The sequence below is a fragment of the Idiotropiscis lumnitzeri genome, chromosome 19, assembly GCF_059441095.1.
Source record: "Idiotropiscis lumnitzeri isolate Australia: NSW breed Sydney's pygmy pipehorse chromosome 19, RoL_Ilum_1.0, whole genome shotgun sequence".
Lineage (NCBI taxonomy): Eukaryota > Metazoa > Chordata > Actinopteri > Syngnathiformes > Syngnathidae > Idiotropiscis > Idiotropiscis lumnitzeri.
Window position 1 is genome coordinate 3672720 of NC_142409.1, and position 27526 is coordinate 3700245.

General features: G+C 37.7%; 1 protein-coding gene across 2 annotated transcripts in view; it reads right to left on the bottom strand.

Moving 5' to 3' along the window:
* Positions 1-27526, bottom strand: part of cntnap2a (contactin associated protein 2a) — a 249149-nt gene that overhangs the window by 91812 nt on the left and 129811 nt on the right. For both annotated transcript variants that reach the window (XM_088282986.1, XM_088282987.1), the window contains exons 10-14: positions 18909-19058; positions 8043-8205; positions 5393-5499; positions 3304-3423; positions 396-511 (exon numbers count right to left, since the gene is read on the bottom strand). In XM_088282986.1, the coding sequence (XP_088139112.1) occupies positions 396-511; positions 3304-3423; positions 5393-5499; positions 8043-8205; positions 18909-19058 (656 nt within the window). The remainder of the gene's footprint in view (positions 1-395; positions 512-3303; positions 3424-5392; positions 5500-8042; positions 8206-18908; positions 19059-27526) is intronic.

Below are 27526 nucleotides of genomic sequence, written 5' to 3' on the forward strand. Positions count from 1 at the left end.
CGCGGATGACTGGTGCATTAGCCCATTTGTTGAGCGGCAGGATGTGCCCCTTCATTCTGATGTTGATTCCGTATTTAAGGTAGCAGCCTTCACTTTCTCATTCATTCGTCTCATCCCCCCCCATTTTCCACAATTTTATTTTATCTTTTTTTGTCGAACATGGAAAGTGAGCATCAAATTTATTGAAAATTCACAAGGATGTGCTCTGACGCGACACTGAATAGATGTTCTTTTAACATCTTTACTACCATTGACGGTTGAAGACGTCAGAAAGCCATTTTTTTTTAAGAAAATATCGCTTCCCGTGAGGGGCTTGAAAGACTTTGTGTCCAGCCATGTGACAGAGGCTGGCTTTGTTTGATTGGTGAAATGGAGTCAAACGTTGTTTGTGGTACCTGGTCCATAGAGGCGCTGTAGTTGACTTGGAGGATGGTGCGTCTTTCTCTACTGGACCCGGTCACCGTCGTTTTGGGTGGAAGGTTGTTCATGACGACAGTCCACACTTTGTCCTCTACAGAAACAAGCACACAATTGTACAACTTTACTCTGGACATTGTAAACACATAGAGTACATAGTGACATCCTGATGCAAAATAAAAGTTCATGGTCAGATCCGCTGCAGGAAAACAACATCCCTTTTGTGTTTCTTCACGTTTATATTTTTCATCCGATTCAAATGATACGGTATACACAAACAGAGCAATTCATTTGGGAGTTATCATAAAACCTAACAACTTGAACAGAATTTTAACTGCCTAGCAAACATGACAATATAGATTGTGAGATTTATTAATTTTTTTGTCGCTAGTCAGTCAAGTTCATGGGGCTTTAAGCATTTCTCATACGGAATAAAAAATGCATTTGCGAGACACACAGAGTCAAAATAAGCAAACATTTTTTTCATATGATTACTGTTGGTTTTTATATTTGTTGTGATAAATTGACACAAAGGAATGATGTTAAACAAAAACAACTATGAAGTGGAGAAACTGAACCAGTTATGTTGTTTATTTTACTGAAATGTAGTCGAAAATTCCCCACACATACTGAGTACGCTTTAAAACATTTCTAGTGACGTGTGGAATATAAAGTTTGGCCAACCACTGCTTCTGATGGTAATTTATGTCCACCACTGTGTTTCAAACCTAAAAAGCATTCCAGTATGTACTTCATTTTCTGACCGAGAGAATGTATGAATGTCTTCCTCTGCTTTCAAGGAGACCTCAAGGTCAAGCACAACAAGTTTTCATTTAAATATTCAGGTGACAGTGTACATACACAGTAAATGACAGCTGAGCTGTCACGAGAGTAAATTTCTTTCCCAACTACGGGAAGTTACAGCTCAGAGACCGCAAGGTTTAATAGACACTTCAGTTCTCGGGTAACATGAGGCTGTCACTCAAGACATATCCCTGCTCACTCATACTGCCACTCACGGGAGACGTGTGTGTCGCTGTGTGTGTGGCTGGATTCAAGGCCTTAAAGGTGTGTGTTCGTAACGGGGAAAATGGAACTTAACATTCTGTGGTATGTGTGTGAGGGTGCAATTCAGTGTGACTAAGGGGTTAGCCAGCGGAGAGCGGTGACATTTTATGAAAAGTGTCGCCTTTGTCTTGCACCTGTGGCGATCTAATTATTCCTCTCTGCGCAGGTGTGTGTGTGTGTACATGCTTGAAAGCAGACAGGTGAAATGCGTTGGTATTTGTGGATGTGAGATGAAAGAGTCTGTCGGATTTGTGAGTGAGCAGATGGCGTTAGATTTATGACACAATTACGTTAGCGTAATGTCAAATTAAACATATTTTTGCGTATAAAAGTGTGTATCACATGTCAAAGACCCTTACGCACAAAATAGGTTTTGCGCTTATGGCTTCTCTCCTCTACGCATACGAAAATGCTGATTTCAAATGTGCCACAATTCTGAACCAATCAGGAGTCGGACACTGGGGCTGATTCTGATTGGCTGTTTACCGTCCAATCGTATTTCAGAGGTGGGATGAAAATTGCAAAACAACTTGCATGGCAACATGTAATGATGAAGACGCAAATGCACAACTCTGAGAAGTGAATACATAAAATAACAAAAATACCCAAAAAAAAACAAGACAACAACAACAAAAAAAAAGGGTTTATAGAAGCATGTAGAACTAAAGGGACAATCAATGTTGAACCAAACAAAGATATTTTGAATTTTTTTTTTTTTTGAATTATTAGTAAAACAATAAGAACCACATGTTAGAATGCAGATGTCCCTTCTTCCAACTGTTTGTTTTTTAGGCTTCCCGGATGTCGTACTTCTGTAAAATGCGATTGGACAGTGGATAGCCAATCAGAATTAGCCCCAGTGTCCGACTCCTGATTGGTTAAGAATTGTTGCACATTTATCACGCCGGCATAGCAAGCGTGAATTGGCGTTTTGTTCGCGTAGCGGAGAGAAACTACAAGCATAAAACCAATTTTGTGCGAACGCGTGAAGGGTCGTGTACCCGCGAAACACATTTCTGTACGCGGTATTTGACATTATGCTTACGAAACTGTGGCCTGAATCTAACGCCATAGAGCAGACGTTTCCTTATTTTGTTGTATAAAATGTCTAACATTATTAAAGATTTAAACACGGTCAACTAACCACAACATAGAGCAGATATTGTTTATCATCAACTCGTGGCCTTTGCTCGAATAAATGTCATTAGCATCCCAGTATGTTGCCCATTTGACTAAATAATCTAAATATCTTGGAATAAATTCCATCTTTTGTGCATCATAAATGGAATTCAGCACACAACTGCCACCATGAAAAGTATTGTTTCTCTTATTAATTCCAAATGAAGTTCAAACATTCAAGTTGGCTCGTGACCCCGTTTGCAGAAGCCTGAAGATGTTGCGCTAACACCCCACTTCCAATATAAACGGTATAAAACACTCTTCCCTCCACCTTGCAGAAAACAAGAATGTTGCTAACGTTACGAGCATGTTTGGCATCGTCACAAATCTCTCGTTAGAAAAATATTGCTAAGTTGTCAACACTGCAGACACAAGACATTCTTGTTCTCTTTCTCACTTGCACCTCTTTCAAAATAAAATCACAGCATATTTTACTTTTTATTTTCACTTAAACTCCTTTATTTTCAGGAAAGATGGCTGTTATCGAACATCAAAGGCCGTCAAAGGCTTCTCATTGGCTATCGCCACCGAGGGCTTCTACTTCTTCTTTGGTGACTTCTCAGCCGACGCGGCAATTGGCCACGACGACCACCTTCGGATTGGTGGTTAGACGCAGTGCACAGGTGGTCGTGTACAAACCTGTCATGTTGCAGTTGACTTTGAAGGGGCCGAGAGGCCCGCTGCCATCAGGGTCGATCCAGTAAGTGTCAGAGGACCGTCCCAAATGTTTATAGGCCTCACATGATGGCTCATAGATAGCTGGGGAAAGACAAACATATTAAAACAATTAGATCAGTCCAAAAGGAGACCTACAATTACTAAAACGGTGAAGTGTTAGCAATGGCAACTTTAAGAACCAATGGTGGATGTAAACGTTGAAAGATTTATGGTGTTGCAGCAAATTCACCCAGACGATAATTTGAAGTGTTTTCAAGCTTCTCTGCAGCACCTGTCAAGTGTTGGTTTGCCCCGCACAGTCTAGCAATCTTTATGACACACACTGATGGTATGTTGTGATGATACACGCACGCACACACACACACATGGAAGATATGGATGAGTGGAAGAGTTATTACCAGAGATGTGGGAGAGGGTCTTGGAGTGAAACCTTCATGATGGAGGCATTGTTTTTCTTTGTCAATTTTTTATGATGCTTTCTGTTTCCGTCCTGTCCTTTCTAATTTGTTATCCTTGAATTCTCTCCTTATTGAACTGGATTTTTGTCTTACTACTTTCTTGCCAAGAGGCAACCAAACTTTAGATCCAACAAACCTTGCCTGATATACCTTTGCACTTCCCGTATCAAAGAAACAGATGGGTGGACCACACACATTTTCACAGCATGTTTATTGGAATTTTCCATTTTTGATCATGTTGGTCCTGAACCATGACAGCTTTAGTTAGCACATGCTATACCACTGGTGTCTAAGTTAAGGGTCGGGGGCCAGATCTGGCCCACCACGTGTTTTTATGGGGCCCACAAAGGCAAATCATCTGCTTTTGACTTCACATTTTGTTTTCTAAAATTGCAAATTGTCATAACTTTTAATAATATTGCGATTTACAAGTATGTTTTTTGCTAAAAAAAAAAAAAAAAAAGAAAATTGTGTTATCCTTCAATTTGTTCTGTTTTTATAATAATTTGAGGTGACAATCATAGTTTTGGTTTTTATTTTGTTTCAGAATTTACAGTATTCTGTCAGCATTGAAGGACAGCGTTAATCTAAAAATTGTTATATTTGAGTGAAACGTGCTCATCAAGTGAAGTTTGTTAATTAAAATAAAGCACATTTCACCACAACTGAAATGCATAATGGCATTATCAAATATCTTGATTCAAATGTACTCTAAAGGTACTGTAATTGTACTCCACAAGTGATATTGGTGGATGCCAAGGTACTTTTAAGCTTTTAGACTAATTCACTGCCAGGCTTGCATCTTGACATTTACAAGACACGCTGGATGTTGTGTTCAATATTTATGGTACATAGAAACCAAATCTACCAAATGTAAGCATATGCTCTCTCTTTTCACTCAGGCAAACATTGATTATACATTTTCACATTCTTTTATAAACAGCAGTAGAAAAAAAGAGTTGGTTGCACAAAATACAATTTTTTCCAGTGGATTTACAAACTGCGCTAATCTCATTTCTAAAATTGATGTATTTACTGGTGGTTGTGCATCAGTAGTTTCAAAGTTTGGAATTCACATTCAAGTAGCATTAGATCAGCAGTGGGCAAACTACGGTCCGTGGGCCACATGCGGCCCGTTAGATGTTTTAATCCGGCCCGCCGAACTTGAAAAAAAATGTAATAATAAAATAAACATTGTTAAGGTTTTATTTTCGAAATACTTTTGTTTTTCAAAGACATATATTTAGTTTTAATGCATTCGTTCACTTTCATTTCAAATTAAATGTATTTTTTTTCTCCAATGAGGTAGGTTTACCAAAACACTCCATCCATCTGCTCCTGGTCCGGCCCCACAGTCATATTTTAGAACCCATTGTGGCCCGCCAATCAAAAAGTTTGCCCATCCATGCATTAGATGCTCCTCCACCCCAAAAAAATGAATTGGAAGTATACTTGTTAAAGGCAGTGAAGGCATTTTAAGATCGTGCCTCTGGATGAAACAATTTGATTAGACGAAGGCCAACTCCCCACCCCCCCCCAAAAAAAGCACACTGATGAGAATTCATATGATCGTGGCACGCATGCCTACTTACAAGTGTGACAGGTGGCGCCGGCGTATCCTGTTCCATCGCAAGTGCAGCTGAAACTGTCCCATGTCTGTTTACATCGACCGCCATGCTCGCAATGATTAGGCATACATCTGCAGCAGTGAGAAAGAAAAGTGGTACGGTTTTAGGTGTTGTGTCATGATTGTAGGAAATTGTACAAAAAAAATATACAATTCAATGTTGAATTAGGGTACTTTTTATTTTTATATAAAAAAATCCAAATCCTGTTGTTGATCTATGCGGGAATCCCTATAATGTCCAAAATAGATGATACATATTAAAATCATATAATAAAAAGAGCCCAAATAAATTGGTAGCAGTTTTCAATTAAAAGAAAAAAAAAACATTCCACTTCTCTTGCTGCATCAAACCCTTCGCCATACCTTCATTTTTTTCTGCAGCTACTAAATGTTCTTTATAAACATTGAGTTCCAACTAGGTCAAGGTAAAGTACAGGATATAAATGTTAGGTACACAAAATAAAAATATAGAGTGGATATAACATCAAAAAACATAAAATAAAAGAAAACAAATCAAATCGAAGCTCCCAGCCCTCTTGAGGTATTGCTTCTGAGTGATTCATTCTGAAATGCAATAATAATGTGATGGAGAAAAAAATTCATTGAGGTGCTGCAAAGTGGAAGCTGCCTTAATTTCCAGCTTTGTTTTAAAATGTAAACTTTATTCTGGGCAGATGTTTGCAACATAAGTTTTGATGATTGGTTACTCAAGAAGACGTTAGGAGTAAGGAGTATTACAACAACAACAGATTCAATTTTCTCTTTTTCTATTCACCAACATGAGGTTTTAGTTTGTTTTTCAATTGATTTGGTTTGTTTTCTGCTTTGTTTGTGCCATTTTACACTTTGGTGGTTTCTACCTAGTTTAGGGCTTGGTTTAAAAAAAAATTGAGATATCGATTTGAATCGATTTTTCTTTTCACAGCCCGATATCGATTCATAAAACCATATATTGATCACAACTTTTTACCGATAAATTCACATGACTTCACATGTCACGCGAGATCTTATCAAAACAAAATGGCGGAAGCAGTGAAGTCAGCGCCAACAAGCATGGAGGCAGAAATATTGATTGTTTTGATAAGGTCATGTTAAATAAAACTTGCATAGTTAATGGAACTGCATTTGATTCAATTATTCATGTAAATATTAATATTTTTACTCATGCACCTAGTTACAGCAAGAAGTTGTTTTTTCTGAGAATGCCTTCCATACGGAAGTAAAATTGGGACCGCGTGAAATATTTGATGAAATCGAAAATCAAACATAAATCGAATAGAATCGGGCCCTTGTTTATCAAGACAAATCGATTTGGGAAATTTTAATCGATACCCAACCCTACTACTGTTTATAAAAAGTAAAGTCAAGCGTATGGAAATAGGGTACCGGACATAAATAAGGGGCAGCATAGTAAAACAAAGGATATGATATACAAATGTATTAGTGCAAGTAAACGGACAGTATATGGAAGTGTTTTGTCTGATCCTATTATATAAAGTACCATAACATTGGTGGACATTGTGAGGGTTAGGTTAGGAGAAGGGCTTTTCGCGGATTTTTGTGTGCCGCTCAGTGGAGTCGCATTGATCAAACGTGGGTCGGACAGGCTTATTGAGCAGCCTTCAAAGACGTTCTGATTAGTTCTATCGTCACACTCCACTCATTCATCTTCCACGGGCGCAATAAGACCCACCACAAGTACTGAAGGACCACAAAACATTTTTGAAGCAATTGAAAGGAACAGCAAGGACAGGAAATTTGTTGAAACATTTTATGGCTGTCATATTGCTTTGTTCTTTCTTTTGCAGTCGCTTTCAAAGTGGGTGTGTTAAAGCTGGTCCACACAATCACCAAAAATGTGATTACGGAATGAAAATTTCACTTTGAAATGTTTACATTGAAAAAGGCTTTGTTAGTCAAGCCACTCTTGCATTGGAAGCTCAAGACGCATGTTGTGCTTTAAATGTAAGTCGCCAGCAAGCATGACCTCTTCAAAGTGAGGACAACGTTGATGTGAATCAAGCAAAGGCAATAAATGTCCAACCATTTGGCAAAGCTGACCGCCTGTGCTGTTATCGACAAGAAAACAAATTAGTGAAGAGAAAATACTGCTCTGATCAGCACAAGGTTAACGCTTAATTTTTCGCTTCTGTCTTGTTTTTTTTGCACTAGCCAAATGAGATGCAATTATTTTAGTTGGAGCGAAAGTCACCACGTTAGGAGGTCGTTTACATTTTTAATTAGTTTTGAAGAAAAGCAAAAACATACAGGGAAAATGTGTTCAAGTTTATTAAAATCCAGCAACTTTAGCTTTGAAGAAAACCCATTTTAATGTCAACATGGTGTGGTTGAATGTTTTAGATTCTAATCTTATGGATAAAAAAAAAAACAAAAAAAAAAAAACAAGATCCTTTTTAGTGTATCGTGATTTTACAAGTTGAGCACTTTTCTTCAGTTTGATATCAGAAGCTGTAAGTATACAATTTGGCGATAATTTTGATTTATGATGAATTTTATTCACAGTATTGGCACAATTACACTAAATTTGAAATTGATCCCAATTGCAAAAACGATATCTGTGTACGATAACTACAATGGATAGATTCATTTCTTACCTATCTATGATGGCACACATGTCCAGACTGACATTCTCAAAAGCCCCAACGGTGCCTTTCTCCACCGCATGCAAATCAGCCAGTTGGTCATCCACTACGATTGCTTGCATGCAACCTTGAAAGAAGCGCTGAGAAGGTGGGAACAGTGTTTGGAGAAAATACCCTGTAAGCAGAGCAAGTTAAATGGGTTAAGGCACCTGTGTTTGGAATCTTGTCGGTTTGTGATCATTTGAATGTTGAAAAAAAAAATAAAACGTTTTACGGCACTTCACAGCCATATTATAATTTTTATTTATTTTTTTCGAGGCGAAAATTTGGACAAATGTCTCTCAATGGAAAAGTTGATCAAATCGTAGTTCAAACTGCATGGTTGGATTTAGAGAAACAACAGAATAGGGAAAGCAGCAACAATTAAGACATAATGAATTAAGTGGAAATCCAACTCAACATTATCTTCAGCATGAGACCGTAGAACAGAGCGCTTCGCTTGTTTTACAGCCGTGAACCTTCATTATCGCCTCTTTTTTTCAACACGGCCGATTACCTTCACTGGTCATCGAAAGGCCGCAATGCCTTAAATGCCAAACTGGTTTTTAATACATAGGACACCTTTAAGTGATACAAATGTCAAAGGGTCCAGCGGAGCTATCACAGAGCCTTGACTAAAGAAGTTAAATGGCCAGGACTGCGTTTGTGTATTTCTCTCTAATATGGATTAATCGGTTGGATGATTTTTATTAGCCAATATTAGACCGTTTAAAAAATAATCATAATCGGACTGATTACATGAGAGAATGAATGCTGTTCCATGTTGGAGTCACTTAGAATGACGTCATTTCAGCCTTTGACCACTAGAGGGAGCTTTTTTTTAAATGCGGTGGTTGACGTGTAACTGATTGCGAACAACACTAACATTTTCCAACCACAACAGTGGTTCTATTTCTTTGGAATAAAATTGTGATCTCACAAGTGGACATGGCGAATATACAATATTGCACATGATCTTACATCCAATGTGTGTTACAACTAGAAGAGTAATTAGGGGAAAGTTTTTTGTGGGGACACACGTTACTGGATGAGAAAGGAAAAGTTTTCAAAACAAAAACAAAAAAAGATTGGCTCCCATTTCAGCTTGAGTCTTGAGTTTCTGTACCTCATTTAAAATGCAATTCTGTCAAAAATGCTACTTTAGTTTTTCATCATTGAGAGTTTTTTTTGCATTTTTCTGTACTTAAAGACTCCTATTTGTTGTAAAGTTAATCATATTCTAAGGGAAGGAACAAGAATTGTAAAAAGTTCAACTTTTGTGGTCGTGGGCGTTAAGTAACCAAAAAAGAAGTCATTAGATTGACTATATAATTCTTAATATTATATCATCCGATTAATCAGTTATCTGATTTTCCTTCTGCTAATTGTTGGAATCGACATCTGCCTCAAAAAAAATAAAAAATCTGCAATGGGTAGGCCCAAATCCATAGAATATTTTCCATGTGCCTCTATGTTTGGCATTTTAACTGTTTATTTTATTTATTTATTTATTTTGCATGTGTGATCGTGTCATCATGGTGTGTTTGAAATGGAGGCGGAGCGTTGGCAATGCAATCACTGACAGGGTCAAACCTAAAGCACCCGGGCTCAATGACATCTCCATCAACTTGATGTTATTAGCTGTCACACACTTACATGCCAATCATTGTCAAGGCCAAACTATCAAAAGGGCTTATTATAGGGAGGATATGCACGCTTTGAGCGTGTGAACAAATATAAGAGCAGATGATGTGGCTGTCAGAATCAGCGATAAGTAAAGTAGAAATGAAAGGGTTCGGCTTTTTTCATTACATGGTAACCACATATTAAAAAGCATGTCAGTATAATGCAAATCACATCTATAACTCTTCACGTGAACGTTGTATTAGTCCTCCAAATGGATTCAACATTATTATTAAATTTGCACCCTTGTACTTAATAATGATGCAACTATACGTTGAAGAAGCAGCACCGGAGTAAAATGTCTGCCTATATTTCCTGTGTGTGTTGATCTGTCTTATCTTGATTTCCATAACTTTCCCCGAAACTTCCCGACTTGCCATCTGTGTCGACTGCTTCCTTGCGCAGCTGTCTAGTGCGTCGCCAAAGTCGTAGACAGACGGTGAGAAAAAAAGGGATAGTGGCAGAGACTGAAAGGGTGAGATAAGTTTGAAAACAGAACACACGCACTACAGCTGTCTGGCAGCACACTTTGTGTCCTATGGGTGGCATTCAAATGCAAAAAGTAAACGATGCTTGGCTGACAGTTTGGCAGAGAGAAGGAAGCAACGGGCCTCATTCGCGAGTAAATGTACGTAGTCTGCGCACAAGTTGATCATATTTTCAAATTCACCATCGTCAACATGCGCATACAAGCCCAATTTGTTCACATATTTATGAATCAGAATTCATCCGAATTTGCATAACCCACGGACATTTCCGCACCAAAAGGAAAACTTTGCACCCTTGGATAACCGATAACGCGAGACGCTTGATGGATTTTTGGGTCCATTGTCCTTTTTATGTTTATTTATATAAGGACGTTAGTTAGGCGGCACAGTCGAAGATTAGTTAGCATGTCCGCCTCAAAGTCGAGGGTTAGATTGCAGCGTCTCCCTGTGCCTTTGTTAGTTTTCCACGGGTATTTTGGTTTCCCCCCACATTCCAAAAACTTGCATGGTAGGTTAATTGGACTCACTAAATTGTCCCTAGATGTGATTGTGAGCATGAGCACGTTCGTCTTTTTGTGCCCTGCGATTAGCTGGCAATCAGTCCAGGGTGTAGCCCCGCCTACTGCCCAAAGACAGCTGGAATTGGCTCCAGCACGCCCGCGACCCTCGTGAGAAAAGCGGATCGGATAATGAATGGATGGAGGACATTAGTTAACCCGTTAGCAAATTCTCAATTAAAGTTATGACTGGTAAAGTTATTATGAGTGTTCTTATATTACTGTAGATAATTAATTAATTATTTTTTTTATAACCTAGTCCAGCCTGATTTAAATTTGTCCGAAGGTATTGATGAATCACACATTTGGGAGCAAAATATACACGTACACTATTTTCTGTGTAAACACGTTTAGTGCATGAGGCCCAATGTGTGGAATCATTCGCGGCAAGAACATGAAAGTAGACACGAGGGAGTTGCTCTATCAATACCAGAAATTCTGCGCTTCCCCCCCGAACAACATTAAAAAAAATATACTTGTTTTGCTTCACTTGCCTTTTTTAATGAATCCCACTATGCAGCTAAATTCTTGCCCGATAAAAATGAAGCCGAATTCTCATTGTAAAAATAAGTGGTGGATAAAAGTAAAACTACCTCCATTTGTTCAATTTAACTTGAAGGTTTAGTCTTGAATTCAATGTGTTTTTTTTTTTTTATTCTCTTTATTATCCGATTCTTTTCTTGGGTATTCTCAAGTATTTGCATGCGGTGGTTGAATCAGTCATAAAAAGTTGAAACAAGTCTTCAATGAAATTGGGGAAAAATGATGATACTCAGTAAAACAAAGTACGGTAAGTATAATGTAGTTATACAATCATTTTCTCATACCGGGAGTGTTTCATGATTTAAAATAAGAATAAATGGAATACACATCGAAACTCTAAGAAATCACTTGGCAGTATAATACGTAAGAATTTGACAAATACAATTTTTAAAGGCTCACCAAAGGCTTACTTCAAAAGATCGATTAATAGTCGATTTACTTTGACATGAGGGGGGATTCAAAATAATCTTTACAAATTGAGGTGGAAGCATTTTTTTTTTAAAACCTTGCTGGTCATTCAATCCTTATTCATATAACACAAGATCAATTTTAACCCTCCTAACCATCACATCCTCCTTCTCAGGACATCACCGTGACGCTCTTGTTGAAAATATACAGGAGATGCTGTAAACACACCAAGATGAACGTCATATGGCGACAAACACTTGTATGTACTCCTGCATCCATGGATCACCCCTGTGCGGTTTGAATGACTCCAAAAGGCAAAAACGAGATGTCCTATAAGCCTCGAGGATGTGGGTCAGCGGCTCTTATCCGCTGCAAGCCTGCTGCCATTCTATCAGAACCTTCATGTGGTGCTCTTAACAGCACACATTGCCAGACCGGCATCAGCGGCAGCACCACCTCGCTGGCAGTATAACACTTGTTATCACCTGCCAGCACATTTACAGGGGACATAAAAGAGATAAGCCAAAATATTCAAGAGAGGAAAGGAATAGTAAATGGAGGCTTGTAAAAGGAGTGATTCTATCAACTGGAGATGTTTTACATCGGCATACAGATCGGAGAGAAATAGTGATAGTATTAGAAACGGAAATATACAGTATTAGATGGTAATTACTTTCATTTTTTTTCTCCGTTTCTAGATTTTTCTACACTAGTTTCTCAAAGCTTTTTCTTGAGTACTCATGGAAGCTTTTTTTTTTTGGACAAAGCTAATAGAGTATGTGTAAGATCGATGCAATCAAAGTAAGTCAGATTGGCGATAGTTTTAAACCGATGTATATGCAATTAAACATTTTACTGAAGCAGAGCTTGGAATATTTAGACAGGAAGGAGACGAGGGGAAGTGACATTTATCTAAATACACAGACTCATACTAAAAAAAAAACAAAAACAAAAAAAAAAACACAAGCCAAATACAGGATTATCTTCCCGGAGAGAAATTTGCATAATGACAGCTGTAAGTCAGAAGATGTTCTTAGCATTTGGAGTCATCAAGAGGCCACCGCGCACATAAAAAAACGAAAAAAAAAAACAAATGTCAACACATATTTTGTAACACCTTCACCTTGTATTCAGCTTAAGCATCAACTGGGATGGAAAGTGATCATTTGTTCAAAAGACTTTCCTGCCATGCTGTTACTGAAAAGGCCGATAAAAGTCGATCATTTAAAGACTGCAGAAAAAAAAAGGATATTTTCAAAAAAGCGAAGGAGTAGCAAAACTAATTAAAATTCTTCATGCTCTTTCACAGTTATTAAAGATTCTTAAGTCTTTAATGACTAATCTAATTTGTACAGTACATGGTCCGTCTTCTTTTCCTCCATATTGTATTGTGTATGTGCATACAAAATTCTGGTGGGTGTCCATCTGTCTTGCCGTGAGAGAAATTCCCTTTGTGGATGTCTTACTAATTTCATGACGAACCGCGGCAGCAGTGAGGAGCTAAACCCGGGAAAATCGTCTTTGGGTCGTTCTTTGGAGAAAGAGGGCTTCAAATGGAAATGTTAAATGTTAAAATGGTACGAGGCAAGAATTAAATAATGGACTGAAAACTTTGAATAAAAAGCAAATAAAAATGGAAGCAGGGAGACAATGGCATCTAGAGCCCCCCCCAAAAAAACAGCAATTACAGCAAAGGTTTTTTTTTATTCAATTTTTTTTTAGGGTGCCAACAGGTCACAGGGACAAGCGTTAATAAGTTTCCATCATTTTGATAAGAAGTGAAGATGAAAACACCACTGCAGGGCAATTTCCGCCACCCATCCCCCTAAGACAGTCCATAAAGTGTTTGGTAGTTTAGGACGGAGGAAGCAATAGCGGTGAAGTTGACATTCGGACATCGTTCCTCACTTTAGTACAAGTTGGCCATTCAGATGGTTTATTGTTTTCATTTCAAGAGAAAAATGAACATTTTGAAGCAAGGGGGAGGGGATTCTAAGGATAATGCTTAAAGTAAGCGATTGTTGTTGCCCACTGCATTATGGAATACTGTCCAGCAGGTGTAACAATCTGAGTTCTTTGTAAATAAAACCAAAGATAGGTTGAAAATAATCAAATAAGCTTGTCAACAAATATTTTTAACCTGCATAGCTACTTGTTAATTTGACCAACTCTTTTATTTTGGGTCTTACAATATTGTCTTTTTGCTTCTCATTTGCCACGTGGGAATATGACAATGGTTCTGGTAAATTCCACTTTGACTTGAACTTTAGTTAAGGAAAAATGAGTTTGTAAATTGGAACAACTCAAAATTCAGTCAACACCACAGAACCGATTGTGTCCTACTTTGAGGGTTCTGTAGTATATTGATCAGATTTCTCAGATAATTTGCTTTCCTTATATGGAGTTTCTGCTGCAGCTTTTGCTTTCAATTGCCCTTTTCACCACTAAGGTACCCATTAGTGACATCTGGACTGCGCCAATTTGGGGCCATGACTAACTGTATCATCGCTAATTTCACTCGACGCTCCTGAGACATATAAGCATCAAGCTTCAATAAGGATATTCCAATTAGAATTAACAAGATATGGCTCATGATGTGCCATATAATGGAAGAGTGTCATTAGTCAATATGCTCATCTGTCCACAGAAGCAGCAGATTCTCTGATTCAGTCACACAAAAGGTGCAAAAGTAGACATGGACAGTGGGGAAGCCATAATAGTCCTTCCACTGATTTCTCACCATGGCAAACTGCACTCCTGCCCAAAAAAATCTTCACAGGGGAGCATTTGGCCCAGTGGGGCATCTGGACCAATCTATCCCTCAAAAAGAATAACCAGGTTGCTTGGATTCCTAGCAGCTTCCCAACATAGATAAGTGAGCAGTGCAAGGGCCGACATGCCACAGCAGCTTCTGAGCTTTTCACGCTCCCAAAACCAAAGAAACACACAAATGTTCTCTCTCTCTTGTAATTCTTGCAATCTCTCCGAATACTTTACCTTCGACAGGCATCAGGTGAACCATTTGGCTACTGAATTATAAAAGCAAAAGTGCCGTCTTACATAAAATATGATGTATAATTTTGAGTATTGGCAGTATTGAACCAGTTACTTCCAAAATGTTACTTGCATTGGAAAGTAATAAGTTCCTTTACAATATTACTTTATTATTATATTATTATTATTATATTATTATAGTCTTTGTAGAGTAACTCGGTTCCACAAGTTTAAGTAACTTTTTTTAAATGAAAGATTAATTTATTAATGTTTTTGCCACTTTGAAAGGAAAATATAACATTTTCTCCCATACTGTAGCTGGAAAAGTTCATTCGTAATGAAGATATTTAACTATATATTAATATTAAATTTATCAACTCTCTAATGAAAGATCACTACCTTTGATCAATATCTGTGGCAATAAGATTTTTTTAATATAACTATTGAAACTTTGTCCAGGATAAAATAAATTATATATATATATACAACATATTAAATTATTCCAGACTGTAAACCATAAATTATATTATCAATTCATTCATTTACACACATAAAATAGTGCTGGATGATTTATAATAGATAATTCAAATAAAACAGAAAATGCATTTGAAATAATAGCAAAAATACGAATGTATTGATAAAATCAAAACTGACCTGACATTTTTTTTCTTTTTCATTAACATATATAATAATTCAAAGTTCAGTTAGTTGCAATTCTCTTCACAACATGGGGACGCAGGGTTGAGGTGATTTAACACAAATATGGAAATAACCGAGCGTATTAGTCTCTTATTTAATGGTGCATTTTGCAGTATGTTCGATTTTAGGTGCCGTAGTGTGACATCATCGGCTACCACACTTCTTCAGCCAATCAGAATGATCACTGTTTTATATTCTGCAATTGATGGCACGGAATGAATTTGAATCACATCTAAAAAATATAATGACTCTTATCCTCGAAATGTATTTGCTGATTTTTACTTGCGTGGATTTTGAGTATACATTTTCATTTTATTTTATGAAACCATGACTGTGATTGATGTTGCAAACAATAACATCTCAGCCTTAAAGAATTCTAATTATTGTGTAAACACAAACAAACTTAAAAAAGTGAGTTCAAACAATTACTTATTAAAGAACTCTGATTATGAGGGTTGCTTCTTTTGTAGCTGACCCTGAATGTGAGGACGAAAGCTGCCCTTTCTTTTACAGTATTTGATGAGTCATGTCAAGGTACCAAATTTGTAACACGTTTCCGCTAACTGTAATAATATTACAGAAGAATCAAGAGTAACTCGTCATATTACTTGGTTACTGCTAAAATATATTACGGCCCCGGGTTCCTTTTGTAACGCGTCACCCCCAACACCGATTATTGGCTGGTATAAGATTATAAAGCAATGCTAGCATTCTAAATCTGTTCGGATCGTTTCCAAAAAAAAAAAAAAGATTTCTGTCTTATAAGACAATGTTCTCAACATTTTTACCTCCGCGGACCGGTTCATACAACACCATCGATTTTGCGACCCGGGTGCTAGCGGCATAACGTGACGAGCATGGGGGAGTTCGAACCTATTTCGGTAGTGAGTGTGATTAAAATTAGTGTAATGCGACAAAAAAATTGCCATCTTGACAATTTGTTTTTTAAATTGTCATCCGTCCAAAGTGGCTTGCGGCCCAGTTCCAGTCCGCAGCCCAGTGGATGGGCACCGCTGTTAAAAATAATTAGTTACTGTTTGACACTTACCGATTGTTGCTCTCCCTTAATACCTGCTACAACAAAATAATTTGATTGAATGACTTGTGCAGGCAAATTTCCGAGAGAAACTTGCTATCTCGCTCAGGAAGTGAATCAAAGTATTTAGTTTCCGCTGGACTGAAGCATGCAATGAGCAAAAAGGTGTCATGGGAGAGTCATGATGCCATTAAAGAGCGAGCGGCCAGGCTGCAAAGCACAGATGGCGTGAAAGTCACTCAAGTTGCATTCGGTTATTTGGTTTAAAAAGTTCAACATTTGTAGAAGTTCTCAACCCCTTTGACAATTTCACCACATAAATAATAACATTTCATTTATTTCAACGCGTGCATTGCTCCCTCAGGTTAGTGTCATCATCTCTTTTTAAAGATGTTGAACGCTAATTACAAAGCTTTGCTGCTGATTTAGACATAGAGCACATACGCGAGCGCATGAACACACAAATGTCCATATTTCATTTCACACAGGCGACTAATTATTTATTTAAATGCTTTAATAGGAACATTACTATTTGCCCTGGAGCACAGATCTTTTCTCGTTCAAATCATATTAAGAGTGTCAAGTAACACCAAAATCCAGCCTTGGTGTTTGTGTGTTATGTATGCGTGCCGATAAGTCCGTCATAGCCAAGCTTCAAAAGAATATTAAAACGACTTCATTTGATTTAATGCGTGTATTTATCATAATTATGAAACACATGAGCCAAGACTGCAAATAAAGACAAATTCTAAACCGAATATAGCAAAGCTCTAAAAATTGACTTCGAACTTCACCACAAACTACTTCAACAGTTAAGGTTTACAAATGAGGATTCATTTTACTCTGCAATTAACAATACAACTAACATGCAAAAAAATACTAAGCAGCATACAAAAAAAATAATAGAAAATTTAATTTAGCTATTTAGTTTTATTGGCATAATAATAAGCCACATTGTTAAATACCCAAAATGGGTTTTTGATTTCTGCAAGAATCTAATCTTCTCCTGCTTGCCATTGAGCTCGACATGCGTACAAATAAACCAGAGTGAGGTCATAAAATTCTGAAATGAGATGGCATCAATAAAGGCGCTCCTGTTAAATAGCTCAACGATCTTGCTCCCCTAACCTCCTTAGTAAAAAGTTTTATAGAAATAGTGGATGCTTTATTTTTATGTCATTTATTTAGAGCAGACTTTTAAAAAGTTTTTTTTTTGCCTGTGATTGATTCATGTATTTAATTCCTTTAGCCTAATGTTTGCACGTCAGGTTTCCGCATTGTCAATAAAAAAAATATATATCATTATGCTTGCGCAACGGCTGCTGACTAGTTAGCAAGTTGGCCTCACAGCTCAGAGGTCATGGGTCCAATTCCGGCTCCGGCCTTCCTGTGTGGAGTTTGCACGTACTCCCGTGCCTGTGTGGGTTTTCTGCGGGTACTTAGGTTTCCTTCCACATTCCAAAAGACATGCATATTAGATTGATTGAACACTCTAAATGATCCCAAAGTGTTGATTGCATTAAGGAAAATAAATGTAGCAGTTAAATATATCTTACTGTATTTTGATTAATTGTATGAATAATTTGGGCCCTTTTTTGTCTTGAGCACCAATCCCTAAAAAAAACCCGCTCCAGTTAGATCGTGGCTTTGATTAAAAAATTTAAAAATAAAATATTACACACAGCATCTACATGGGTTTACATTAGTTTTTATCAATTATTGATCAAGGATCCAAAAGGGATAATGTTTCAGACACTTTAGTGCATGGATGGTCATTTTTTTTTTCAAAAGTGCCATGTGAGAAACTGGAACAGTTGTTGAGGGCCAAGGCAACAATCAACATTAATTGTGTTCCATATTAATAGTATGCGGTATTCAAAAAATATTATATTTATTGTTGATTTTTATTAATTGTTTGAATTAGCTGATACTTGTTCATATACGCTTCATGTTGTTCTAATTAGGGAATTAAAATGTTGAAATTACATATTCAGGTAAATATATAAAAAAAAGTCTTTATTGCATATTTTCTTAAATATTTTTAAAGTGTGCTGGCAGAATCAACCAAGAACTCACAGTCTGTTGCTAGTCGGGATGACCAATATCGATAAAAAATAAGAACACTGTTAACATGAGGACCACTGTTGGCGTTGTAGGTCGTCGCATTTTTGAAAAGTAGTGCTGGAGCGGTTTGAAAGGTCTGAAACACTTTTGCTCATTTGGGACACCTACACAAGTGCTGTTGTCAAAATAAATGTAGCACATATTTATTTATTTTTTTTGACTTTATGAAGAACTGCGGGGGCCGGTTAGAAACAGTGGGACAGGCCGGATGTGGCCCGCGGGACAAGGCAGTTTTGTGGAAAACAGTTCGATGTAAAGTTACCACTTTCTTATCCTATGCCGCAATTAAAGAGCATTGTTTTCTTACCTCCCAGGTGATACGTTCCTCCAGTGGTGATGGAGAGTGGTGACATGGAACGCACAGCAGAAGCCTCGTCACCATCTATCATCAACATTGCAAAATTCTCCTTGGCGACCAAACGTATAGCGTGCCATTGGCCATCATTAAGGCCTGAACCTGTGGGGCAATGACAAAAGAGATAATCCAAATGAAACAAAAGATGGCGGAAATTATAGCGCAAGGAAACAAAACACCGGTTGCTCTTCAAATAAGTCATCCTTGAACATCAAACTACAGACACGACAAATCGTTTCACACCTATGGACTTGTTTACACCACCCGCAAATATGTTCTTGCTAGAGGAGCATGGATTTCAAGAACGTCTCATATTACATTAATGTACACGACAAAACTTGACATTCCTTCAAAACAGGCTGTACTAGCAGATAGTTTCATTTTTTTTTTATTGACTGTGTGAAATATGAGTTAAGCTGTAAAACCTGTTTTTGTCCATCTCAGGGGGCGGCCATTTTGTTAATTGCTGTCAACTGAAAATGACATCACAGTTGCTCAGAGCTCAGATAACAACCAATTACGGCTCAGCTCTACAAAAACAGGTGAGCAGTGATTAGTCGTTACCTGCACCTTGAGCAACTGAGATTTAATTTTCAGTTCATAGATGTGACAAAATGGCCACCCTCTGAGTTGGCTAACATGGTCGGATTATGCTTAACTCATATTCCACATGTTTAATATTAATCAGAATGCCATGTTTAGACTAGTGAAGGCACAGGGAACATTTTTTTGTGAGTTGACATCCCATTTAATTTTATTTAATGAAAATAATGTCAGTATGTATCTCATCATCGTAATATGAATGTTTTGTCTGTATTGCCCCACACTACCATATACTATTCGAAAGAGTTCTATATTAGGGTTGATTAAAGATGAGATTGTCTCAGTAGGTGGACAGTGAAACAAATTGCAAATTCATGATTAGGAAACAGTCACTCCCTGATGTGACTCCATACTGCTATTTCTGTTTTTCACCATACTACCTTCCTTCCTGCTACCTCCGAGAGGAGGCTGTCATACCCAGCTAAGGGCCGAAGCACATTTAAATTCATCCATTACCGCTCCCTAATAAGTTATTTTTTTCAAAACAGTTTGTTGTCCTCCCACATTCATTTGAGTGCAATTTCAACCCTGTGTCTCAAGTCCATTACCTCTTAAATAACCTCATTGCCTTCACAGTCGCAGAGTGCACGTTCTCTATCAGCACTTGCAAGCTCTGAGAATTTGTATGTCACTGAAGACGTTTGTTTGCGTGCCTGCTACTCTCCCTCCTTTCCTTCCTTCCGTGTAGCTGTGCTCCATTAAATATGAGCGATGTTTTGGAAAGGGATATTACCAGCGAAGCTGCAAGAGAAGCCGGCTCACTCTCATCACCTCCCCCTCGATACATCACCTCTTAGTGACACCAATCTCTACTCATCTTGCAGGCCTGCCCGCTTCCCTCCCTCCCTCTCTGTCCCTGATTCTTGATCCTGTCTCTCTATCTTTATATCCTTCTCCGTTGTCCTCCTGCATTTCACTTCTCTTGACAACGCTCTGCTCTTGCGTCTGTCGACTAAATCCGGCTGGTTCACCGCTTCACTGACTGCCATTTATTTGGAAAGCACAGACACAGACACTGGAAGGGAGTTCAAGGTGTGGCCACGTGCAAACCGGATGCCAGTGTCCTTTGAGTGAGGCTGGTTCTTTGATCTCAGTGGGTTCTGTCCACTAATTGAATTCCGATTTCTGGGAGACCATGTGCATTATTGTGGTATGACCAAACAATCTCTGAGCAAAGATGACCACCTGGTGAGGGGCGCGCCTGCTGTAACCTTGTCTAATCATGCAACACAAACAGAGCATGACTTTAATTACATTTTTTTCAATTTCATTGGTTCCATTGTTTTGTTTTTTGTAACAAATGGATGCATACATGTATGTCAAACTGTGTTAAAGGGGATGTCAACCCACATTAATTCTTGACAGTAATATGTTCTATGTGCTTCCACAAGTTTAACGCGGCATTCGGATTAATATTGCATTTGCGGAATATGAGTTAAGCAGCAAATTCCACCAGTTTGTATTCAACTCAGGGGGCGGCCATTTTGTTTCTTCTATCCATTGCAGTTGGTCAGAGTGCAGGTAACGACCAATCTCGGTTCATCCGTTTTCTGAAGCTGAGCCATGATTGGTAGTTAGCAGAGCCCTAAGCGACTATGATGTCATTATCACTCAACAGCAAGTGGCAAAATGGACGCCCTCTGAGATGGACAAAAATGGGTGCATTTATTTGCTTAACTCATATTTGACAAACACAATACTAATCAGAATGCGGTGTTTCGACTTGTGGGCCTGCATGGAACATAATTTGTCTAGAAGTTTTTGCGGTTGACTTCCACTTTCAGAAAAAAAAAAATCCCTCTTCTTTTAATAAATGCAGAAAGTGGCAAAAGAAGATTGTGGGCCAAAAGAAAAAAATATATATATCCAAAATTCTACATGTATTGTAAATTGCATTGCACGCGAATTATGGATTCAGAAAATCCCTTTCGATGGTTCAAAACATAAAATTAAATGTACACTGAAAAAAACATATTTTGTCAAGTGGTTGCAGATAATATTATCATCTGGATTCAGATACATTCTTTTTAAATCTACTTAAAAAAATATCTAGATCCAGATGATTTTATTTTGTACAACCACAATATAAATAAAATTGAGTCAATTTAACACGCAATTTTTTTCAATCCATGCAACTTCAATCAACCTATTTGTGGTGATTCTCGCTCATATTGTTTGTGGTCATCCTAAAAACTGAATTATGAAAATTTCTTTTAAGAAAAGCGCATGGCAAGTGGCCCGAGCACATCTTTTTTTTTTTTTTTTTTTTCTGAAGTTGGCTAAGGCTTATAGTATTGATGAATATTATTTGATAAAAATCACTACATTTTCAGGTAACCCTCAAAATACTTTCAACTTTTCAACAAAATACGAGGCATTTTCTTTTGATTCGGGAAGTGAACTAAATTATTAATACCATTGCTGTCAAGGAATCTAATATTTCTGAACTGGAGAAGTCGTACAGTGAGAAGTAATAACGGGCGAGGATTTTTCATTTGAATGACGGGTAAAAATGTCACATCTGGACCTTGATGTGCCCCCTGCATATTTGTATGATGGGATGACGATCAGGCTTCGCTGCATCCCTCCACCTCTTCAATGTAATGGAAAATAGATACTGTGTCACCTCGTGTCCTCTCATCTGTTCTACATCACCTGCAATAGCTATGAATGATGAGCTTATCAGTGACGGCTGCGTGACTTCACCGCAGCATGAACACGCTTGCCAACACACGTATTGTACACTCGCACACACACGCACACTGCATCACATGCTCAAAAATACATCTCTGTGTTACACTGTAAACACGAAAGCTTAAATCATTAATAAGATGGCTTCCTGCTGGATATTAAAAAAAAGAAACAAAGAAAAAAAAGGTTGCAGGAGGAAGGTTTCTTTCAACCTTGAACAGTCAAGTGAGTGATAACAAGGTGATAAGTTGTTTATCTGGGATTTGGTTTAAAACACTTGCACCCTTTAGGTCTCTGGTGAGCCAGCTGACTTTTAGCATTAAGCGATGTGCACCCTGGATTGGTTGCCTTTTCATCAATTCTTTCAGAAAATCCTTTCAAGTCAGTGATGCTCACTATAACCAATAACTTGTGGTCTGCATAATTATTACAAAAAAAAGAAACTATGCACCTTAAAACATCTGTATGGAGGAGAGACATATTCCACTTGTATTTGACCTGAGAGAGAGACAGCGAGTGTGCAAGGACATGATACTTGTGCAGCTGTGTGAAGAAGCAATTGAGACGCAAAATAAGCATATTAGTGCTGTTGAGCAATTAAAATGTGAGCAGATACTACACAAACCACTTGCATGCAACGCAATAATACTCAATATTGTCTATAGCTGCCATGAAACCAAAATGTTGAAGTCCTGACAGGCAAGCTGCCATGAGAAGTCCGCTATGACAGCCACTGCTCTACCAAAAGGAATCCAAATATTCACAAGCAGTTTGACCTTTTGGAATATGAACCTCCAGCACAGTGTATTATTTTCATTAGCCATTATCAAGTTACCAGGACTCTAGAGGATACCATTTTACAATACTCATAATCATGAGCGTTACAAACGGAAACGAAATTACCAGTTGAATATGTGTTTTGCTTTTAACTAAAACAAATCTGGAGTTGGGAAATTTGTATAAAAAAAAAGTTCCACTGCCATTTATTTAACTTATTTTCGGAAGAAAAATCAAAAACAGCCATAAAAGCATTTGATGTTGAAAATCCCTCACAATGCAAATCATCATGACCATTTCTATTAGTACAATTGGGTGAAGGGCTGTAAGAGTGACAGAAAGTAAAAACAAAGGAAGCAACGCCAGACTATGACAAAGGCTAAGTGAGACTTAACAAATGTAATAAAATTTAAATATGGAAAATGGAGAAATGTAATTTGCATGTGCAGTTCAACTATTGTTCTTCTCTGTCCAATCTTTTAAAAGAAAATATTTTCCACACACTTATTTCCTAGAGGCATTCTAAACAAATCACCCAAAACGCCTAAGCTTAACTTCATCTATAAACCATTCATTCCTGAAAGCTTGGTCACCTCCTTCGGGTAGTATATAACAGATGTCAAGGTTTTCAACTCAGTTACCTTTGCAAGAAAAAAAATCATACAAAACCAAGGGTTTCTTTAGGAGAAAATAAATATGTATTTTTTTTTACAACACAAACCTAACAAGTACAAAAAAGCTAAAAAAAAAATCATATTCTAAGCAATCAAATACTTTTGAAATGAAATTAAGAAATCAGAACAACAATTGTACCACATGCATTTAAAATGCTGGAAAACATCTGACAAGGCGAATTATTAGCTAGACGAGCTTTTAATTTAATTTGTAGACTACTGATTATGTTTTTTTTTTTTTGTTGTTTTTTTTAACAAAATACTAAAGCTCATGCCATTTCGTCATGACCTGCTGAAAAGGTGATTGACGAGGTTGAACGGGAACATGTTTGAAGATTTGAAAAGATGCAGTTTTGGCGAAATTTAGGTGGATTAAACTGCTGCATACTGAACCAATCGTGGAAATTATCACGAATAACCACATTTAAAAAACTTTACAACTGTCTACAACTCGACACGGCTTACATATGTCACCCATTTTATTTTTATTAGAAATTGGAGCTTTATCAATTGGCATTCGTCAAACATCAGAAATTAAAGGGGGCACGATAAGAGAGGCTGAGCATCGTTCCGTTCTTTTTGCAGATGTTTTATTTTTGTCTGACATAAAAATTTCCATTATAAAAAAATTCTAGTTATGAAAATAATAATAGTGAAGAAAGTAGAAGGATATCGAATGACTCATACACGGTTTGTTTTAGCTCCAGCTAGGTTCAAATATTTACAAATTAAAATATCTCCCATTGTTGCAAATATTAAATCGGCTAATTATTATCCATTCGTGGCAAACATGACCGAAAAGTTGGATAATGGAATTCTTCATTTATTTCTATAATTGCTTGTATTCATATCATTTCTTTTTACACTTGCAAAGAAATTCTCCTTTTATTAAGGAGCAATAAATGTCCAAGACTTCGGCCAGCTCAGTTACGAGCATCACAATTTCTAGTTTTTTTTATATTTAACAAGTTTTAGGTTTGGCTGCATGTTCTTTTATGCTGTTGTTTTTCTTAACTTTAGAAAAAATAATATAAAACGATGAAGATGAAAAAAAAAATACAAGGGATCGACAGAACCATGATGACACTCCATCATTGTTGGTAATTTTTTTTTCATGTTTTCAGAGAAGTAGCCTTTAAAAATAAACACTGTGAAATAAACGGTAATGCACCGTTGCAGGTAGTTTATTTTCATACTTTTATCGCAAATGAATAATTAATTCAATAGACATACATGGGTTGATTAAAATGCGTCATCAACTTTGTAATTTGAATTTAGCTCCTTAAACCTCTTCAATTGTTTTCTGTTGATCCCTGTGAGACATTCAAATCTAGTTCATACCTGCACCAAGGCCTTGAACTCAAGAGTAAACAGAGCGGCAAGCAAAAATAAACACATTTTTATTAATAGTCGCATAAATGTTTTGAGAACAAGTGCCTTTGGCTTGAATGAAAATAAAATACAAAAGGAAATACGCTGCAATCATTTCAGGCATGAGCAACAATCTAAGATTCTTCATTTGCATTCTTTTGTACCTCCTAAGATTCAAGGCAAAGAGTTCAGCTGCTACTTTCATGAGGTGTAGTCACACCAGAAACAAAGACGGCGACGTATAACAATAAATGTGCCAAATGTGCCAACTGATTACAGATAACAACAACTAATGAGTTTCTTTCATACTTTGTAAGGTGCCAATATTTCCACTTTATAGCAATGACACATCCACAACGAGCTGACCCCACTAACAGATTCATACTTTATACTACAGTGTTAAGCAGTGCTTATTATGCATGCATCAGTTGCCTTTATTATGATCTATTCAAATTCTATCAGAACAATAAAAGGGTGAGAAGGCAGGACAATTTGGCAAAAAAGGAGTAGTTGGCGAATGTTCGTTGTAATCCTAAGTGGTTCAAAGGTAATTTAAACACAAAGACGAAAAAAACCCTGGGTTGTTTACCTAACCCACTTGTTGGGTAGCTGTGGATTTTGAGGAGATTAGGTGACTTCTGTCCAAGGTTTGGTTAATTATTTTGACCAAAATGTTTGGAAGATTCCCAACAAGTCTGCTTATGATCCCTATTTTGCACGTCTGCGTATCCTGGAACGCCTTCCCTTGGCTAAACTTGACCCAGTGGTTAACAACTAGCTGCCGGAAGAACAAGCTGCCTTTCGACGTGGATGCTGTACCACTCACCAAGCAATCAAGCTGACCAGTGGCATCGAAGGCAGCTTAGAGAAGGGCAAAAAGGCGGTGGAAATCCTGGTTGACCTTACCGCCACATACATGACCGTGAGACATCACGGCTCAGTACTAAAGCATTTAAGAACATTCCTGACAAGCACATGCTACCTTTTTTTCACCAAGATGTTGGCAAATAGGATAGTTGTGCTGAAGATCAGCGATGGACAATGTAGTCATCCCCGTGCACATAAGAAAGGGCGTGCCACAGGGATCATGCTTGGCTCCCATGCTCTTTAACATCTACGGCTTCAATATCAGAATACTTGAGAAAATGGAGACTCAAACTGACTTTGATCAAGACCATCGTCACACACATTTCACTTGATCAAGGACTCTAGATACCAACTTTGCCTAAATGGGACTCCACTTCCACATTAAGCCATCCCACATATACTTTGGAATGAAACTTGACTAACAGTTTATGTACGAACACAATAGCAAAACTCTCTGTGCCAAACTTGCCTCATGAAACAATCTCCTGTGATGCTTAGCTGGATCATCTTGGGGTGTGAACGCTTACACTGCACTTGTCTACAACACTGTCCAATATGCTTCACTGGCCAGCAAGTTCAATATCATCCTCAACGATACCATGAGGATCCCCACTGACCTTGCCGCATCGCCAAAGCATGTCTGCACAGAGAGAATGCTGCCTGCCATCTTACTCAACAAGCTGTGCTGGATGAAAACAACCCCCAAAATCAGCCGGTCACTGAGGCACAACCTCTGGGGCCTCCGAGATTTAATTCCGTCGACCCTCGTCAATATCTTGGAAGTTTGGAGTAGCAGTTTAGGAAAAATGTACAAGACCAGACCAGGTACAGTACACACGAATAGCACACAAATTGCACAAATCCTGGGGAACATATTTTAAAAGAAAATGTGATCCTCGTTGTATTTGATACAACACATCAGGATGTGTTACTAAATTTGGAACATAAAACCCACTCCTCATCTTCGTCAACAAATATCTGCTGCTGTAAAAGTCAACAGAAATGTATTTATTAAAGAAAGGCTTTTTGCTATCCTTGTTTGTGGCCCAGTTGAATTGTTGACATTTGTGAGGATGGAGTTGAAGGAAAAAAATGAAAATGGAACAGTGAGTTTAAGACCACGGGCCACGCCACCAAATGGGAGAGTCTTTTGCTGCTTCTTTTTTTTAATGCGCTCTGCAAAACCGGTAACTACCAGAAGACTGAATAGTCACAGCTGAACTTTTTAATGAATGCCATAAAGTACTCGACCTTATTCTACCAGATATGGACGAAGGTCTAATCTAATAAAAAGAGCTTGCTTTTTTAAACATTTTTTTTTTATACCATTCGAGTTGTGCCCACATAGGGGGATGACTTTGCCGATGAACCTCTTTGCCTAACCCATGTAACAACATGTGACACCATGGTCTTAACTGGCTTCAACTAGTATGTGTGCTAAGAGTGCCATAGATAAAAAAGGCCAAGCAAGGAAAATGTCACAACAGCGGAGCTCAAGACACTTATCCAATTGTGTGCCAATGGCCTAATTTAACAAGCACATTGTGTCAAAGATGTCCTCTACTTAAAGAAATACAGTAATTATTG